Here is a 21,211-nt window from a genome sequence, read left to right on the forward strand (position 1 = left end):
ATGCTCATATGTACACTCTCAGAGACATACACAGCTTATATATTACACACACACACACACACACACACACACATACACACACACACACACACACACTAACACTCTCACAAACACACACACACACACTTACACTCTCACACACACACACACTCACACTTACACACACACTCACACAAACACACACACACACAACCACACACAACACACACACAAACTGTTCAGCAAGCAGACACACACACACAAACTGTTCAGCAAGCAGACACACATATAACACCCCCTGTCAGTTGGGGGCACTGTCTGGTTTCTCCTCCTGTTCCTCAGTGGGGTGAGGGTATGAAGTTGGTTTGATTCTTCTCTCTGATATAAACGCCTGCAGCTCAGAAAACACCACACCATCCTGCTGCTGCTGCTGTAAACACACACACAGACACACACACTGCTAAGGGCAGTACTGGTGTACCACAGTGAATAGTCACATTAAAAAAACAGAGCTCATCTGTAAACGCTGCTGATGGAATAAAAACCTGGAAATAAACACTGTCTAAAAAGTAATTACAGCGATAAGAAATTGTTTTATCACTTTATACACTGTGTAGAGTTTAGAAACACTCCACTAAATAACACTGTGTAATGCTCCAGAAGGAAACAGAGCTCTCGTGAAAAACACAAGGAGACATTAAAACTGTGCCTGTGTCACACTCAGGGGATTCAGCCTTCTTCACAACTCCAGTTCCCACAATCCTCAGCGTCACATGACCACTTCCACCTATCAGAGACCTTTTAACGGTCCAAATGACCTGAGAGTAAATCCCAGCTGTGTCTCCGTCCTGCTCATTAGGCCCAGGATATAAACCCTGCGTTAGTTACAGTTACAGAGTACTGCACTTATGATGTTTTTGTTGTTTCTCTGAATCAGCGCTGGCCCCTGTTCTGACAGCGTCTGAGCTCAGAGGGAGTCTGGACTCTAACCTGTTTGTACGAGCGAGGACACACACTCTCTCTGAACACACAGCACTGCTCTGAGTCGCGGGGGATAAGAGCGCCTGCTAAATGCTGTAACTGTGAATGTAGTATTGCCCTGTTTTGTGAATAAAAAGTGTCTCTTCTGTTCGCTATTGGAGCCTGTTCATTTCTCTTTTCAATGGTGCCACATTTGTAAGGAACATGCGTTTGTGGGAGGAGCAGTGGAGCTGAGTGTGTGTGATTCGCCCATTAAAACTTTGCCAAACCCTGGTCCTCCAGCAGGAGCCTGCAGAAGCTTCAGCAGATTCAGAACTGTGCTGCCAGGATCCTGACGAGGAGGTGCAAATATGAGCACATCACTCCTGTTTTACACTGGTTACCATCCACCACAGACTCCAATACAAACTCTGTCTTCTCATTCACCAATGTCTCCATGGAAACGCCCCGCTCTACCTCAAAGAGCTCCTTACCCCACACAATACCCCAAGACATCTCTGTTCAACCAACACCCACTGCCTTCAACAGCCCCGACCCAAGCTCCACACTCTGGGAGACGGGGCTTTTCAAGCTGTTGCCCCACGTCTGTGGAATACTCTCCCAGATTCTCCCCTGAGGACACCACAGAGCGTGGAGTCTTTTAAAAAGCAACTAAAGCCTTCTTATTCAAAACGGCTTATTAGGACTTTTAATGCATCTTTACCGTTCTTGTGTAGAGTGTAGTATTTTTGTTTTTGTTATTTTTATTATTATTTACTTGTTTCTTAATGTTTGCTTCTGATTTGCCGTAGCACTGTGAGATTTTTGTGAAATGTAAAGTGCATTACCAATAAAATATATTATTATTATTATTATTATTATTATTATTATTATTATGATTGTCGTTGTTGTTATAGCCAAACAGATTATTCTGTGTGATGGTGTGGGGCGGCACCTCCCTCACTGGAAAAACTAGGCCTGTCATCATTGGAGGCTTCTCAATGCAGAGATAGAGATGAAATTCTGCAACCAGCGGCAGCCCCATATCTCCACAGTCTGGGACTGAACTCTATCCTCCAAGATGACAGCGCTCGCCCCACAGAGCGGGGATTATCAGAGACCTGACCCTAATGGTGTAAGACTTACTGCCAAGAAACATTGTTACAACAAAGAAATAATCTACAAACACACGTTTCCTCACTTTTTGTGCCATGTTTATATTTTCTCCCGCAGCGTTGCTCGAGATTTCATTGACATCAGGACACCGAGCAAGAACAGAACCTCTAAAGATGACATCGATAAGTAGCACATCTCGTCAGGACAGCAGAGTGTGTTAGGGTGTGTGTGTGTGTGTGTGTGAGAGAGAGAGAGAGAGAGAGAGAGAGAGAGAAAGAGAGAGACTTACCTTGATGGTGTGGTAAGTGTTGGTGATGATGGCGATGAAGAGGCTGAGGACCATGTAGGTGAAGATGGAGATGAAGCTGTAGACGTAGATTCTGCTGAAGAACCAGAGAACCCAGTTCCTCTCCCTCAGTTTGGTGAAGGTGGAGTAGATGGCGTCTCCGTTGATCATGGAGAACAGACAGTACGCCGCCATGTTAAAGGTGCGGAACTGAGGAGAGACCAACACATCTTTAGCTCAGTTTAACACTGGACACCTTTTACACCATTTACTCTCGGTTCTGTCAGCCACACACCTACATCTCCTTATATGGACATCAGCCACGCCCACAGCTCCCTATATGCGCAACAGCCACACACACAGCTCCTTATATGGGCATCATTCACGCCCACAGTTCCTTATATGAGCATTAGCCACGCCCACAGCTCCTTATATGGGCATCATTCACGCCAACAGCTGCTTATATGGGCATCAGCCACATCAACAGCTCCTTATATGGGCATCCAGGTGTGTGTGTGTGTGGGTGTGTGTGTTTGTGTATGTGTGTTTGAGGTGTGTGTGTGTGTGTGTGTGTTTGAGGTGCTACTCCAGCTACAGTATTCCTCATGTGGAAATGACTACCCCTACAGGACGGGCAGGGGCAGTGCAGAGTGCTCTGGGTGTAGTTTTATAGAGTGTTGTGTTTTTACAGACTGAATGCCTTTAATGTTGTGGACTGAAATGTTACATTTATCATAAACATAACATTAAACGGGATTATTATTGATTATTAAGTCTCACATTTTCGTGGTGTGGTCCGAGGACGATCCAGCCACAGAAGCAGTAACTGAGGTAGATCAGAACCGCACAAAAAGAGAACCGGATCACACTGGGCAGAGCCGCACGCAGGGTCAGGATCAGGATCTACGTATCACACCAATTCACATAAATCATGACACACAACCACAACCACACAACACAAATAACACACAACCACACACCACCACACACCACACACAACCACAACCACACAACACAAACAACACACAACCACACACCACCACACACCACACACCACCACACACAACACAACCACACACCACCACACACAACACAACCACACACCAACACACACAACACAACCACCACACACAACACAAACAACACACAACCACACACCACCAAACACCACCACACACCACACACAACCACACACCACCACACACAACACAACCACACACCACCACACACCACACACAGCCACACACCACCACACACAACACAACACAAACAACACACAACACAAACAACACACAACCACACAACACCACACACCACCAAACACCACCACACAACACAACCAAACACCACCAAACACCACCACCCACCACACACAACCACACACCACCACACACAACACAACCACACACCACCACACACAACACAACCACACACCACCACACACCACACACAGCCACACACCACCACACACAACACAAAACAAACAACACACAACACAAACAACACACAACCACACACCACACACCACCAAACACCACCACACAACACAACCACACACCACCACACACAACACAACCACACACCACACACAGCCACACAACACAACACAAACAACACACAACACAAACAACACACAACCACACAACACCACACACCACCAAACACCACCACACAACACAACCACACACCACCAAACACCACCACCCACCACACACAACCACACACCACCACACACAACACAACCACACACCACCACACACAACACAACTACACACCACCACACACCACACACAACACAACACAAACAACACACAACACAAACAACACACAACCACACACCACACACCACCAAACACCACCACACAACACAACCACACACCACCACACACAACACAACCACACACCACCACACACAACACAACCACACACCACACACAACCACACAACACAAACAACACACAACCACACACCACCACACACCACCAAACACCACCACACACCACACACCACCACACACAACCACACACCACCACACACAACACAACCACACACCACCACACACAACACAACCACACACCACACACAACCACACAACACAAACAACACACAACACAAACAACACACAACCACACACCACACCACCACACACAACACAACCACAAACAACACACAACCACACACCACCACACACCACACGCAACACAACCACACACCACACACAACCACACACAACACACAACCACACACCACACGCAACACAACCACATAACCACCCACCACCACACATTTTATTATTTATTAATGTTTTATTTCCCTTCTGTTACATGTTTCTTTCACTATGGTCCTCTTATTTTGGAGACAATATATGTCCCTTGTGTTTTATCTATTACACTTCACCTCGAGGTTCAAATTTACACTTCTCTCACATGTGATGTTAATAGGGTGATGTTTAGAGGTGTGTTCAGAAGTGTGATGTTAATAGGGTGATGTTTAGATGTGTGTTCAGAAGTGTGATGTTAATAGGGGGCTGTTTAGAGGTGTGTTCAGAAGTGTGATGTTAATAGGGTGATGTTTAGAGGTGTGTTCAGAAGTGTGATGTTAATAGAGTGATGTTTAGAGGTGTGTTCAGAAGTGTGATGTTAATAGAGTGATGTTTAGAGGTGTGTTCAGAAGTGTGATGTTAATAGAGTGATGTTTAGAGGTGTGTTCAGAAGAGTGATGTTAATAGGGTGATGTTTAGAGGTGTGTTCAGAAGTGTGATGTTAATAGAGTGATGTTTAGAGGTGTGTTCAGAAGTGTGATGTTAATAGAGTGATGTTTAGAGGTGTGTTCAGAAGTGTGATGTTAATAGGGTGATGTTTAGAGGTGTGTTCAGAAGTGTGATGTTAATAGGGTGATGTTTAGAGGTGTGTTCAGAAGTGTGATGTTAATAGAGTGATGTTTAGAGGTGTGTTCAGAAGTGTAATGTTATTAGAGTGATGTTTAGAGGTGTGCTCAGAAGTGTGATGTTAATAGGGTGATGTTTAGAGGTGTGTTCAGAAGTGTGATGTTAATAGGGTGATGTTTAGAGGTGTGTTCAGAAGTGTGATGTTAATAGAGTGATGTTTAGAGGTGTGTTCAGAAGTGTGATGTTAATAGAGTGATGTTTAGAGGTGTGTTCAGAAGTGTGATGTTAATAGAGTGATGTTTAGAGGTGTGTTCAGAAGTGTGATGTTAATAGAGTGATGTTTAGAGGTGTGTTCAGAAGTGTGATGTTAATAGGGTGATGTTTAGAGGTGTGTTCAGAAGTGTGATGTTAATAGAGTGATGTTTAGAGGTGTGTTCAGAAGTGTGATGTTAATAGGGTGATGTTTAGAGGCGTGTTCAGAAGTGTGATGTTAATAGGGGGATGTTTAGAGGTGTGTTCAGAAGTGTGATGTTAATAGAGTGATGTTTAGAGGTGTGTTCAGAAGTGTGATGTTAATAGAGTGATGTTTAGAGGTGTGTTCAGAAGTGTGATGTTAATAGGGTGATGTTTAGAGGTGTGTTCAGAAGTGTGATGTTAATAGAGTGATGTTTAGAGGTGTGTTCAGAAGTGTGATGTTAATAGAGTGATGTTTAGAGGTGTGTTCAGAAGTGTGATGTTATTAGAGTGATGTTTAGAGGTGTGTTCAGAAGTGTGATGTTAATAGAGTGATGTTTAGAGGTGTGTTCAGAAGTGTGATGTTAATAGAGTGATGTTTAGAGGTGTGTTCAGAAGTGTGATGTTATTAGAGTGATGTTTAGAGGTGTGTTCAGAAGTGTGATGTTATTAGAGTGATGTTTAGAGGTGTGTTCAGAAGTGTGATGTTAATAGAGTGATGTTTAGAGGTGTGTTCAGAAGTGTGATGTTAATAGAGTGATGTTTAGAGGTGTGTTCAGAAGTGTGATGTTAATAGAGTGATGTTTAGAGGTGTGTTCAGAAGTGTGATGTTAATAGAGTGATGTTTAGAGGTGTGTTCAGAAGTGTGATGTTATTAGAGTGATGTTTAGAGGTGTGTTCAGAAGTGTGATGTTAATAGAGTGATGTTTAGAGGTGTGTTCAGAAGTGTGATGTTATTAGAGTGATGTTTAGAGGTGTGTTCAGAAGTGTGATGTTAATAGAGTGATGTTTAGAGGTGTGTTCAGAAGTGTGATGTTATTAGAGTGATGTTTAGAGGTGTGTTCAGAAGTGTGATGTTAAGTGTGATCTTCTGAGTTATACTTCTCTCACGTTGTATTTCTGGAAAAATCCCAGGTAGCGTAGGACTCCAATCCAAACCAGAACTGTAGCAGTCCCCAATAAAATACTGCACACCTTATAATTCGTCAACTCCTACAACACAAGCACACACACATTGAGAGCATGCACACACACACACAGTCTCTCACACACACACGGAGCATGCACACACACAGAACATACACACACACACACACACACACACAGAGAGAGCATGCACACACACACACACACAAACACACGTAGCATGCACACACACACACACACGGAGCATGCACACACACACACACATACTAACACAGAACATTCACACACATACACACACACACACACACACACACACAGAGCACGCACACACACACATTCAGAGAATGCACACATGCAAATTTGTGTGCGTGTGTGTGTGTGTGTGTGTGTGTGTGTGTGTGTGTGTGTGTGTGTGTGAGTGAGTGGTATGGTGTGTGTGTGTGTGTGTACCTTGCTGTGTATACAGATTTTCAGAACTGATCCGGAGACTGTGAGGGTGTCGCTGATGATGATGAGGAGGTACCACACATTAATGAACTCCATACTCTCTGACCATGACAAGCTCCGTCCACAGTGGGTGGAGACAAAGCTGGAGTATTCCTAACACACACACACACACACACACACACACGCATACACGTTTCACACACACAATATTTCAAATGCATTCATCACATTCTGATTTAATCTGTTTAACATGTCATTGGTGTCTATTAAAATTCAGTGCTAAAGGTGTTTATATTCTGATAAAGTGTAGTGAGTGTGTTTGTTCTGTAGGGGGCAGTGGTGGTAAAGGGGTTTATATTCTGATAAAGTGTAGTGAGTGTGTTTGTCCTGTAGGGGGCAGTGGTGGTGAAGGGGTTTATATTCTGATAAAGTGTAGTGAGTGTGTTTGTTCTGTAGGGGGCAGTGGTGGTGAAGGGGTTTATATTCTGATAAAGTGTAGTGAGTGTGTTTGTCCTGTAGGGGGCAGTGGTGGTGAAGGGGTTTATATTCTGATAAAGTGTAGTGAGTGTGTTTGTTCTGTAGGGGGCAGTGGTGGTGAAGGGGTTTATATTCTGATAAAGTGTATTGAGTGTGTTTGTCCTGTAGGGGGCAGTGGTGGTGAAGGGGTTTATATTCTGATAAAGTGTAGTGAGTGTGTTTGTCCTGTAGGGGGCAGTGGTGGTAAAGGGGTTTATATTCTGATAAAGTGTAGTGAGTGTGTTTGTCCTGTAGGGGGCAGTGGTGGTGAAGGTGATTATATTCTGATAAAGTGTAGTGAGTGTGTTTGTTCTGTAGGGGGCAGTGGTGGTGAAGGGGTTTATATTCTGATAAAGTGTAGTGAGTGTGTTTGTTCTGTAGGGGGCAGTGGTGGTAAAGGGGTTTATATTCTGATAAAGTGTAGTGAGTGTGTTTGTCCTGTAGGGGGCAGTGGTGGTGAAGGTGATTATATTCTGATAAAGTGTAGTGAGTGTGTTTGTCCTGTTTTTAAAACATGTGCTTGAAACAAAGACTGGAATCAATTGTATGGGATACAGTAACTTTAGAAGTATTTTCATGTTTATCAGTGATATGCAGCCAATCGACGAGATAGTACAGGCATGCCATCTCTCCAAATCATTTTTAATATGGTCAAACAATGGAGTAATATATGCTTTGAATGTTTAATTTATCGGTTTTATATATATATATATATATGATGATATATATATATATATATATATATATATATATATATATCAGTGGCGATTGCTCTAAGACTGCAAGGGAAGCTCAGCTTCCCCTAAAATGTCAAAAAATAAGTGATCAAATATATACTGTTGTGTGTACATGTCATTGAATAAATATGGACTACAATGCGCTCAACTTTTGTTCAGAATCAGCTTCTTATCACTGGTAAAGACGCGGCTTTCCTCTCAATCATTCCCTTAGCGTTCACAGAGTTCAACAGTAAAGCAGCGAAGTGCAGCGAAACGAGGCGAGTCATTGGATAAATGCTGGGCTTTGTCCCGCCCATCGGACGCTCAGCGTCTCTGGGGGTCTATGGGGCAGTGGGCTGGCCTCGGCTGGCCCGGGTGCTCAGCTTCTGCATGATGATTGGATGATCTGTCTGAGGCTGAATCCCTTTTTGATTGACAGCGAAGTGAGCGAATCAGCGATCCTTTGGTGTAGAGATCCGTGGGAGCACAGGCGGACACACTTCACATGGGCCAAGGCCGTTTAAGCCTAGCTCTGCTGGACATTGAGAGGACACTAGTCAAGTCCCTGGTAAAGACGCCTTGTTGGTACGACAGGGTCACAGATCACTTTCTTGAAAAGGAACGGAGGGTAGAATTTACGTATAAATAAACCGACACATTTTATGGTGTAGGCCGAAATTGAGCTTCCCCTCCTTGAAAGACCAGCGTCCCCCACAGATATACTTATATATATATATATATATAAGTACGTGAAGCCTGTCTCTGACCACTGGAAATGAAAAGGTGATTTGCTGTATGTGGTTTAAACAGACTTTGATGAATTAATCCTATATCCTGGAAAAAGACAGAATTTTGTAATAATCTTCATTAGACTTGAGAGAGATATGCTTTACTTCTTTGAGAGTAAAATCAAAATATCATCAGTCCATAATGTTATTTCATGCTCTTTATTGGTTTTGCTCAACCCACATACTGATGTCGGTTCAAACTGCCTCTGCTAATGGCTCTATGGTTAATAAAAATAAAGATGGTGATAATGAGCAGCCTTGTCTTGTACCTCGATGAATACTGAATTAATTGGATCATAGCCCATTAGTGAGGACTGCAGCAAGGAATTATTCTAAAGAACCTCTACACACTTAAATAATTTCTACTAATCCATATCTGTGTGGTGTGTATAAGGGATATCCATTCTACACTGCCAGCATCCAGTGAAAACACCATCCCACCTACAGCCCTTATTTAAAAAACATAAATAGAGTTTAGAAGTGGAACATTATTCGACGAAGAGCGAACCTTAAAAGTGTAGTGAGTGTGTGTATCCTGTAGGGGATGTCACTCACAGTCATTAGCTGGACTCCGCTGGAAACCGAGCGAATGCACAGCATTAGAGAAAGAAAACAGGACATGATCACCAGTGAATCAAATGCCACTATTACCAGGAAGTGACTATCTGCATCTGCAGAAAATAATATGCAATAATCACTAATAATATTTATCTGATTTTGTAAATGAGCTCTGCTCTAACTAGCAGGTCTCTTTGTAACTGACACTGAATTAATTAAATAAAAAGACAAATACTCCTAAGTGAAACAGCACTAAACTGTTCTAGACCCTGCCTTGGTATGAAATGTGGGCTGATTGGACAGAGCTGGACTACTGTAGACTAAATGTTTGGGATTCATCTGCTGTAGACTGAATAGGCGGGGCTAATCTGCTGTAGATTGAATGGGCGATGCTAATCTGCCATAGATTAAGTGGGCAGGAATAATCTGCTGTAGATTGATTGGGCGGGGCTAATCTGCTGTAGATTGAACGGGCGGGGCTAATCTGCTGTAGATTGAATGGGCGGGGCTAGTCTCCTGTAGATTGATTGGGTGGGGCAAATCTGCCATAGACTGAGTGGGCAGGGCTAATCTGCTGTAGATTGAATGGGCGAGGCTAATCTGCTGTAGATTGAATGGGTGGGGCTAATCTGCTGTAGATTGATTGGGCGGGCCTAATCCGCTGTAGATTGAATGGGCGAGGCTAATCTGCTGTAGATTGAATGGGTGGGGCTAATCTGCCGTAGATTGATTGGGCAGGGCTAATCTGCCGTAGATTGATTGGGTGAGGCTAATCTGCCATAGATTGGGCAGGAATAATCTGCTGTAGATTGATTGGGCAGGAATATCTGCTGTAGATTGATTGGGCGGGGATAATCTGCTGTAGATTGATTGGGCGGTGCTAATCTGCCGTAGATTGATAGGGCATGGCTAATCTGCCGTAGATTTAATGGGCGGGGCTAATCTGCCGTATATTAATTGGGTGGGGCTAATCTGCCGTATATTGATTGGGCGGGGCTAATCTGCCGTATATCAATTGGGCGGGGCTAAACTGCCATATATCGATTGGGTGGGGCTAATCTGTCGTATATTGATTGGGCAGGGCTAATCTGCTGTAGATTGAATGGGCAGGGATAATCTGCTGTAGATTGATTGGGTGGGGCTAATCTGCCATAGATTGAATGGGTGGGACTAATCTGCAGTAGATTGAATGGGCAAGGATAATCTGCTGTAAATTGATTGGGCGGGGCTAATCTGCCATAGATTGAATGGGTGGGACTAATCTGCCGTAGATTGATTGGGCGGGGCTAATCTGTGTAGATTGAGTTAACTGTGTTTTGAAATAAAACAGTTATATATTTAGTCATTTTTTTCACTGCTTATTTTTATTATGTATTCTTAGACAATGCTCAATAAATTCACATTTTATAAACAATGCATAATACATCTGCAGTGAGATTAACTTTCTGCAGCCAACATCAGTCTTTAAAGTTTATTTACAATAACAATATTAATAACAGTAACAATAACAGTGATGATAATGTTATTAATGGTAGTAATTACTCACTGGAGCCAGAGACATTCCAGTCTTTACAGACATTGATCTCCACGTCACTTCGTAAAGAGATTTTAATCTGTCCACTCTGAGCTCGGTTATCAAAATCTATCTGCACAAAAACAACCCCCCACCACACACACACACACACACACACACACACACACACACACACACACACACACACCACATATATCCCATACAAACATGCAAAATACAACAGTATAAATATATCCATATATATCCAATATATATTACCAAATAAATATATCCAAATCAGCCCAGAATAACCATACACACACACCAAAGAAAACACAATTCCACACAAAACAACAAAACAGAGCTGTATTCAGTGTCACAAAGAAGGCCTTTTCTGAAGAGGCTTTGTGTTTCCCAGGTGTTTACTTTAGTTTTAGAAGTGTTTCTTATGTTCTTTTAAAGGGTTGTACTTTTAACAAGCACTATACTAATAAAATGAACCTAACTGAAATTGTTACTATTGTATCCCAGGTGGTTGCTAAGGCATTATAAATGTTTATTAAGTATTCCAGGCAGTCCAATGTTTAGCTCTTTGTTTTTAAAGTATCCCAGGATTCCTTTAGGAATAACTTAGCAACCGCTCAGTGCCTAGCAGCACCCTATTTATCACCATGAATTCTCTAGGAGCTGCTTGGCAACACATTAGAAACCACAGATATATGTAATATCCTATCAGCAGCTTAGTACCTCCGCAAAAAGCCACAGAAATCTTAGAAACAACACAAAAACTACTTGGAAGAACATAGCAGTCAGGTACCATTCTAGAATCAGGCAATGCACTAACAACTTCGAAAAACTATAGAAAACCCAAAATAACACAATATTAATGTGTAGACTCACTGTGATACTGAAGTTATAACAGTCGGGCAGTTCATCGTGTCGAACTGTCTGGAGATTAATGGCCTTTACTTTCAGGAGAATATTCACCGATAAAAGTCTGAAAAAGACATAAAACATATACCTCTAACATCAGTTAATTTAAGCTGTGTTTCATACAATCACTGAATTTATAACAATTTTCTTTATAAAGAGTTAGATCATATCCAGTGTTAATTATCACTTAATTAACTGTCTTTATTCTGCTATTAAAATAAATCTTTTATTTTGTTGAAATAAAACAGAACTATAATCTTCAGAACATGTTTCATGAACCCTGTAAATCACAGATTTATTATTATTAATATATTTTTTATTAAAACAGATTTTGAGAATTGTATTTCTGAAAAGAAACAAACACTCAGTTAAATATAATTATCAGTGCTTATAAACAGAGCTGAAATGATACCTTCTGAAGTCCAGAGTAAAGTTGTTGAGGCTCATTAACCCTTTGTTTTGAATTGGTTTCATTGGGTAAATGTAAACACACTCTGCCAGAAAAACACAAACATTCAGAAAAAAACAAATCAGAAAAAATGAACAATAACAAAATAAAACATAATGATTTATTGATGTATTATTAGTAATTGGACTTTGCAAATCAATGCACAGCTCTATTGTTGTCTATTATACATTAACCCACAACACCCTGGTAACCAGCTTGGAAACCAAAGCAACAACTCTCTGTAGACTCTGTAGAAACATCTGGGAAACCATTTAGGTTTCTACGGCAACCACACAGCACCAAATTAGCAGTCATGTTGGATTTCACAGTGACCCCTTAGCAACACTTTAGCAATCACCAGCAACAGTGTGGAAACCACTTTGGAAACTTTCCAAATCGGGAGACTGGACTCTACACGTCTGACACAGACCCATCTTTGTTTGCATTGTTATGAAATACAGATGTCGTCGGGAGGTGGGTCAGAAACTGTGGATCACGGCTACAGCACTGTGTGTGATGCTGAAGGTTTTGTTCCAAAAAGAAGAAGAAGAAGAAGTAAAAGTGATAGTGGGCGGTTCCTGGGTGTTATGGAGAGGACCGTGTGGACTGTCTCCTACAAAGAAAACCGTCCTCAGTTCCACTGACAGCTGCAGTAGAGCCTCCCTCTCTCTCTCCTCCGTGTTTACAGATGTGCTCCGGAGAGAGCTCTGTCTCCTATTGGTCATCATCAGGAACAAGGCGTAGGAAACGTCAGACCGGGCCCAAAGATCCGAACAACTCTAACACACTCCACTTTTCCTCGGGGAGACGTGGGGCGTTACACGTCGCTGTTCTTTGATTATGTCACATTCCACGACCGCTCCTTGCCCCCGATGCTCAGATTCCATTCAGACGCTGGGAACTTGGGCTAAATTTATGTAGCATGACCCTGACATCAGTGTAAACGTAAACGTAAATGTTAGATTTAGCGTTAATATCAGATGTAGTTAATATAAATGTTAGTGTTACAGTTAAAGGTAGTGGTGAATTTAATATTTTAATGTTAGTTAATGTTAAATAAAGTTAATGTTCATTTTAATGTTAGAAATAAATTAGTGGCAAAATATAGTGTTAAACTTTATTTTTGTTATAAAGTAAAGATTAGTGATAAAGTTTATGTTCATGGTAAAGTTAATGCTAACGTTAAAGCTTATATTACTAGTAAAGATAGTAAATAGTACCTTGTCAACCATGTGCTCCTTTAGCACATGGCTCTGTTTGTTTTGGTTCCTATTTTCTCCCTTGTCTCCGCCCTTGCTCCACCCTCTCATTAGTGATTTCACCTATGCCTCCTTTGTTACCCTGCCCTCTCCTTGTCTCTTCCAGGTGTGCTCCTTGTGTATATAGTCCCTTGTTCTCAGTGCTCTCTTGTGTGGTCTTGTATGTACAGTATGTGAGTTTGTGTCTTACACTACATCGGCTTGCGGTAGTTTTCTGTTTTGTTTTTCTTCAGTGTTTTCTAGTTTGTGTTGATTTTCTGTTTGTGTTTTTGATTTGTTAATAAAAGTGATTACTTGCACGTGCGTCCGCCGCCGCCCTCCCTCCAACCGTGACAAAGCTAATATTAGTGTTGATAGAGGTTTTTTAATATAGTGTGCTACTGTAAATATCCATGTAATCACTAGTGTCACATTTGATTCTAGTCTTGAGATTGTTGTAAAAATGTTAGAAGTAAAGTTAATGTTTTTGTTAAATGTTAAAGTTAACGTAGATAAATCTTCAAACTGACATTTCTGCTGAACCAGGAGTTAATTTGACAGCTCTGTTCTCCTTGTTACAGCTCAGTGGATCATCACAATGAGTTTGTGTCATTTTAAGGTAAAAACATTGTTCCTTCAATGAGGTGTTATTTTTAAAATAAATATTTGTTAAATGTAATAATAGCATTACTTTTTTGATGTTACTGTTAAAGTTGAATTATTTTGAAACCTTTTTGCACGTGGGGGTCAATGTCGAAGGTCTCATCACCAGGTGAGATGTTGCCATGGCGATAAAACTCCTGACACAAAGACAGTGGTGTGAAGACACCATGGACTTTCTCAAATGCATGATTCCCCACTGTCACATTCTGCAGAGTCATGTACTGAAAATGAACAAAAACAACACATAAACAACCAGATCAACACAGAAGACCTCAACAAACCAGACAAACACCCTCACTCAGATTTACAAAGAACACACGGCTCAGAGATTAGAGTCATAGTCTGAAGCACTTCCTAAAATGTCAGTGAGTTTTCAGTGGATGACACAATTTCATTCACAGTGTGAAATATTAATAAAGTTTAATCGTGTTAATCATGTGATGGAGGTTATAAATAGTTAAGAGTTAAGAGTAAGACAGTGTTTGCATGAGGCACATGTAAAGTGTGTGAGTTACAGAATTAGGTTAGTTACTCTGTTGATGGTGTAGTTGATGTGGTCTTGGTCTTGTGTGTGTGTGTGCAGTAGTTACCCTGTTGATGGTGTAGCTGATGTGGTCGTGGACTTTTGTTTGTGTGTGTGTGTGTGTGCAGTAGTTACCCTTTTGATGGTGTAGTTGATGTGGTCGTGGACTTGTGTGTGTGTGTGTGTGTGCAGTAGTTACCCTGTTGATGGTGTAGTTGATGTGGTCTTGGTCTTGTGTGTGTGTGTGTGTGCAGTAGTTACCCTGTTGATGGTGTATTTTATGTGGTCGTGGACTTGTGTGTGTGTGTGTGTGTGTGCGCAGTAGTTAACCTATTGATGGTGTAGTTTATGTGGTCGTGGTCTTGTGTGTGTGTGTGTGCAGTAGTTACCCTGTTGATGGTGTAGTTGATGTGGTTGTGGTCTTGTGTGTGCGTGTGTGTGTGTGTGCAGTAGTTACCCTGTTGATGGTGTAGTTGATGTGGTCGTGGTCTTGTGTGTGCGTGTGTGTGTGTGTGTGTGTGTGTGCAGTAGTTACCCTGTTGATGGTGTAGTTGATGTGGTCGTGGACTATTGTTTGTGTGTGTGTGTGCAGTAGTTACCCTTTTGATGGTGTAGTTGATGTGGTCGTGGACTTTTGTGTGTGTGTGTTTGTGTGTGTGTGTGTGTGTGTGTGTGCAGTAGTTACCCTGTTGATGGTGTAGTTGATGTGGTCGTGGTCTTGTGTGTGTGTGTGTGTATGTGTGTGTGTGCAGTAGTTACCCTGTTGATGGTGTAGTTGATGTGGTCGTGGTCTTGTGTGTGTGTGTGTGTGTGTGCAGTAGTTACCCTGTTGATGGTGTAGTTGATGTGGTCTTGGTCTTGTGTGTGTGCGTGTGCGTGCGTGTGCGTGCGCGTGTGTGCGTGTGCAGTAGTTACCCTTTTGATGGTGTAGTTGATGTGGTCGTGGTCTTGTGTGTGTGTGTGCGTGTGTGTGTGTGCAGTAGTTACCCTGTTGATGGTGTAGTTGATGTGGTCGTGGTCTTGTGTGTGTGTGTGTGTGCGTGTGTGTGTGTGCAGTAGTTACCCTGTTGATGGTGTAGTTGATGTGGTCGTGGTCTTGTGTGTGTGTGTGTGTGTGTGTGTGCAGTAGTTACCCTGTTGATGGTGTAGTTGATGTGGTCGTGGTCTTGTGTGTGTGTGTGTGCAATAGTTACCCTGTTGATGGTGTAGTTGATGTGGTCGTGGTCTTGTGTGTGTGTGTGTGTGTGTGTGTGTGCAATAGCTACCCTGTTGATGGTGTAGTTGATGTGGTCGTGGTCTTGTGTGTCTGTGTGTGTGTGCAGTAGTTACCCTGTTGATGGTGTAGTTTATGTGATCGTGGACTTGTCGTTTTGTGTAAACAGCATGAACTCCATCTTTTTCTTTGAAATCTTTGAGAAAAAGGTGCTTAAATGTGACAAGGTTTTCCTCAGTGAATGTCACCATCATCTCATTACTCAGTCCGAATGAGATTAGCTACAAAAAAAAAAAACACATTAAATTGTAGCATGTAGAATTATTGATATTGGGCCCTTTAAGGAGTTGCTAATGTGATGGAGCTGTGCCATTAAAGGGTGGAGTTGTAGTGGGTGGAACTATAGACCTCATTAAGAGCAGACCTACACCTGTGTGGGTGGCAGCTTGTTCTTTTTCTATATAGTTTTTCTTTTAATTCTTTTGGGTAATGCTGTCTGGTTGATTTGCTCCATCCATCCATCCATTATCTGTAACCGCTTATCCAATTTTAGGGTCGCGGGGGGTCCAGAGCCTACCTGGAATCATCGGGCGCAAGGCGGGAATACACCCTGGAGGGGACGCCAGTCCTTCACAGGGCAACACAGACACACACACATTCACTCACACCTACGGACACTTTCGAGTTGCCAATCCACCTGCATTGTGTGTTTTTGGACTGTGGGAGAAAACCGGAGCACCCGGAGGAAACCCACGCGGACACGGGGAGAACACACCAACTCCTCACAGACAGTCACCCGGAGCGGGAATCGAACCCACAACCTCCAGGTCCCTGGAGCTGTGTGACTGTGACACTATGGGAATATAATTTTGAGAAAATTTTGGGAAATTCTTTAGGCCACAGATTTTATTGTTGATAAGTTTGCCCCTGATCTTTACATTTATTTCTTATTAAAATTATATTCTCATTTATTCACTGTGCTACCCTTTATTTGTCATATGTTAAGCCAGTCATGACATTAATACAGATCTGTCCAGTTAACACCATCCATCCATCCATCCATTATCTGTAACCGCTTATCCAATTTTAGGGTCGCGGTGGGTCCAGAGCCTACCTGGAATCATTGGGCGCAAGGCGGGAATACACCCTGGAGGGGACGCCAGTCCCTCACAGGGCAACACAGACACACACACATTCACTCACACACGCACACCTACGGACACTTTCGAGTCGCCAATCCACCTACAACGTGTGTTTTTGGACTGTGGGAGGAAACCGGAGCACCCGGAGGAAACCCACACGGACACGGGGAGAACACACCAACTCCTCACAGACAGTCACCCGGAGCGGGAATCGAACCCACAACCTCCAGGTCCCTGGAGCTGTGTGACTGTGACACTCTGGGAATATAATTTTGAGAAAATTTTGGGAAATTCTTTAGGCCACAGATTTTATTGTTGAGAAGTTTGCCCCTGATCTTTACATTTATTTCTTATTAAAATTATATTCTCATTTATTCACTGTGCTACCCTTTATTTGTCATATGTTAAGCCAGTCATGACACTAATACAGATCTGTCCAGTTAACACCAGCAATTTCTAATACAAACATAATGCTCTCTTATTCTGCACTTGGCCCCAAAACACTCAGTAACATTTTCAGGAAACTGAACAATCATCCGTTCACTGAATCCAGAGCCGGGACCAGGCCACAGACAGACAGGATAAACAGACCATCTGCGAACTACCCTGAGGTGTCACCTAGGTGTCTTTGCCCCGAATTTAATGTAAACATAGAAAAACTCAGTTGGCCCATTTCAACAACCTAATCAATATTAAATCATACACATATACACTACACTTCTTTCAAGGTTCTCTCCACCATTATTACAAATTTCTTTGGTGATTTTGCTGCAAACCTAGCGTTGTGTAATCACAAAGTTATAATTGTAGGAGATTTCAATATCCATTCTGAGAAGGAAAGAGACCCACTAAAAAAGGCATTTACCTCAATCTTAGACTCTATTGGTATCACTCAAAGTGTAACAGGGCCTACACACTACTGCAGCCACACTTTAGACTTAGTTCTGACACTAGGTCTTAAGATAGACAAAATTAATATCTTACCGCAATCCTCAGCAATCTCCGACCATTACCTAATTTCATATGAGCTACGTCTTAGCCGTAATATAATTAAGAACCCTTGCTATTCTACAAAGCGTATAATAAAACCATCTACCGACCTACAATTTATAGAAAACCTCCCAGAAATATCAACACTAGTTCCCACTCCATCAGACCCAATGGACCTAGATGTACTAACTGACTACTTAGAAAATAGCTGTCGATCTACTTTAGAAAAGGTAGCACCACTTAAACAAGACATACAATCTTTACTGGTGAGAGTTGTCGATATTAATTCTGGGAGGACTTTTTTAATAATCAAATTGAGAATATTAGACAACAAACTCAATGTATTATCAATCCTCTTTTAACTAGAGTAAACTCATCCCTTTCAGCTAGGTTTGCAGCAAAATCACTGAATTCTTTCAGAAATTCTGAGTAAGGTCTTGGTGGTCTGCAAATGTTACATAATAAAAATGTGTCCTTTTTTGTGACCGGATTTGTAATAATGGGGGAGAGAACCTCAAAAGAAGTGAAAGTGTCACATTGTTTAAGACTAATTTCTAGGGTATTTTGGTAAATTACACATACTCCACCTCTTTGCCTGATAATCTTGGGCTATGTACATAATTATAGCCTAGGGGGTGGCTTCATTTAGTGCTGAATATTCATTTGGTCTAACCCACATTTCCATGAGACAGAAAACGTTGAATCTATGATCACTTATGATATCATTTATGATGAATGCTTTTGAGTTTAGTGATCTTATGTTGAGTAACCCAATTTTCAGTTCTGAGGTGTTGCTGCTAGGTGTTGTGTATGATTTAATATTGATTAGGTTGCTGAAACAGGCTGATTTTATTTTTCTACTTGTACATTTAATTCGGGGTAAAGACACAGTCTCAATACAGTTGAACCTAGGTGACGCCTCAAGGCAGTTCGCAGACGGTCAGTTTAGCCTGTCTGTCTGTGGCTTGGTCCCAGTTCTGGGATGTCAGCAGCTGTTTACACTACTCTGCTGATTAACTATTAGACTATGTGCTATGCTGCAAGAAAGTAAGGCAGCACCCTCCCGCGTGGGGTGGATACCATCCCTACCTATAAGACCAGGGATGATATCCACCCCACACATTTCTGAATCTGAATCTATTACACACCACCATCCACTCTGTATAGAAACACTGCTGAATTCTCTGAGTCACACACACACTCACACACACACCTCCATCGACTCTGTACAGAAACACTGCTCAGTACTCTGGACCCAAGTTACACAGTGACAGTACAGGAAAGGTGATGGAGGCCAGCAGCAAACTCACCTCTTTCCTTCAAAATGACTCACATAGGTAAATACTGTAATTAATTTAGTATATTATCAATAAAATTAGCATTATTAAAATAATAAAACTATATTACAAATATTTCAGATAGAGGTATAGGTTATTTACAATGGCTTTATTAATAATGTGATACTGATAATTAGTTATAATAGAGATTTTAAAGATTTGTAGTGTTTAACTTTTTTTATCTGTGTGTGTGTGTTTGTTTGTTTGTTATGTGTACCTGTATCGTGATGATGGCAATTTTAAGAATTTGTAGTGTCAACTTCCAGGGTTTGCGTCCTCTTGCTCGATATTTTTCACAAGGACTCATGAAGAAATATTTGAGTTTTCTCCTTAGCTCCAGTAGAGCCTGGGACTCCAGACTCTCTTTGGTCACAGAGCTTCCACTGGAACAGTTCACTAATAAACCTGGCTCAGACATCACTCTCAGACCATTCCCACAGCACTCTGCACACTCCTGGACCTCTGAACCTAATCCCAGATCACTGCCAGATTACTTCCAGTGTGGACAAGAGAGAGCCATAAGAATAAGAACACAAACTTGTGTAGACAAGAGAATCTGATCGCTCCAGTGTGGACGACACACTGAGAAAAACCAAAAGAGAAACAGAGAGAATATGAGATACACTGGGAGAAACTGTTCTCAGTTCTCAGAGGCTGCTGTCTGTGAAACCTGCAGAACCAGAATCCAAGAGCATGCAGAGATCAGATCTGATCACAAAACAAGGAAAAAGCTCCATTCCTCTCCATTATCTTTATCTTCATCATCCAGTTTGCTCACATTCACCACATAACTGTCTCTCAACCAGAAAAGGCACTCAGCACCAGTGGCCAGACACACTAACCACATTACTCTCACCTCACTTTCTGAGACATCAATAACACCAAAAAACACAATCAGAAACTCCCTCTGAACCCGTGGGCAGCCTCACTGACCACATACTCCCACATCTCTCTTCAGAGTCAGGATCCAGCAGCCCACAGTGGACAATATTTACATTTACAGCATTTAGCAGACGCTCTTATCCAGAGCGGCTCACAAAAGTGCTTAGTGTTCAAACAGAATGTTTATCCTCGTTCATACAAATATGTAAATAAGTCCAATCTCCCCTTGAGCTCAGACACTGCCAGAACAAGGGCCAGTGCTGACACCTAGAAAGAGCTAAGCACAGTAAGTGCAATACACAGAATCTATTCAGGGCTATACCTAGAAAGAATTTACAGTGTGCACTTAGATTAGTGCTCACCTAAGTGGGTCATAAAGGGATGGGTCTTCAGTCTGTGTGTGAAGACCGTGAGAGAGTCTGCTGTTGGAAGCCAGTGGAAGTTCGCTCCACCCTCTGCGCTCCAGGACTGAGAAGAATCTTGACGCTAGTCTTCTATGTGTCTTTAGGGATGGCAGGTCAAGTCGAGCTGTACTTGGAGCTCGAAGGGTTCAAGGTGCGGCCCGACTCATGACCAGTGCCATAATGCAGGGAGGAGCTGGACTGTTCTCAGCTTTTTAGGCAGCGTGAGAGTTTGGATTGGATTTACGTGGGTGAACTTTGGAAGCTTGAATACTTGAGTATTGTCAAACAA

At 42.1% G+C, this 21,211-nt stretch overlaps 1 protein-coding gene across 1 annotated transcript; it reads right to left on the minus strand.

Annotated features, from left to right (window-relative positions):
* Positions 1–262: 262 nt before the first annotated feature.
* mcoln3a (mucolipin TRP cation channel 3a) lies at positions 263–20,217 on the minus strand. The gene is made up of 12 exons (XM_066681053.1): positions 19,854–20,217; positions 16,284–16,448; positions 14,499–14,652; positions 12,495–12,576; positions 12,050–12,146; positions 11,183–11,282; positions 9,634–9,749; positions 7,059–7,208; positions 6,573–6,674; positions 3,122–3,244; positions 2,345–2,551; positions 263–409 (listed from the first exon to the last, which is right to left on the minus strand). The coding sequence occupies exons 1-12, from the start codon at positions 20,052–20,054 to the stop codon at positions 281–283; spliced, it is 1,626 nt and encodes a 541-aa protein (XP_066537150.1). The 5' UTR covers positions 20,055–20,217; the 3' UTR covers positions 263–280.
* Between the last annotated feature and the right edge of the window lie 994 nt (positions 20,218–21,211).

This window comes from Hoplias malabaricus, chromosome 9, assembly GCF_029633855.1.
Source record: "Hoplias malabaricus isolate fHopMal1 chromosome 9, fHopMal1.hap1, whole genome shotgun sequence".
Classification (NCBI taxonomy): Eukaryota; Metazoa; Chordata; class Actinopteri; order Characiformes; family Erythrinidae; genus Hoplias; species Hoplias malabaricus.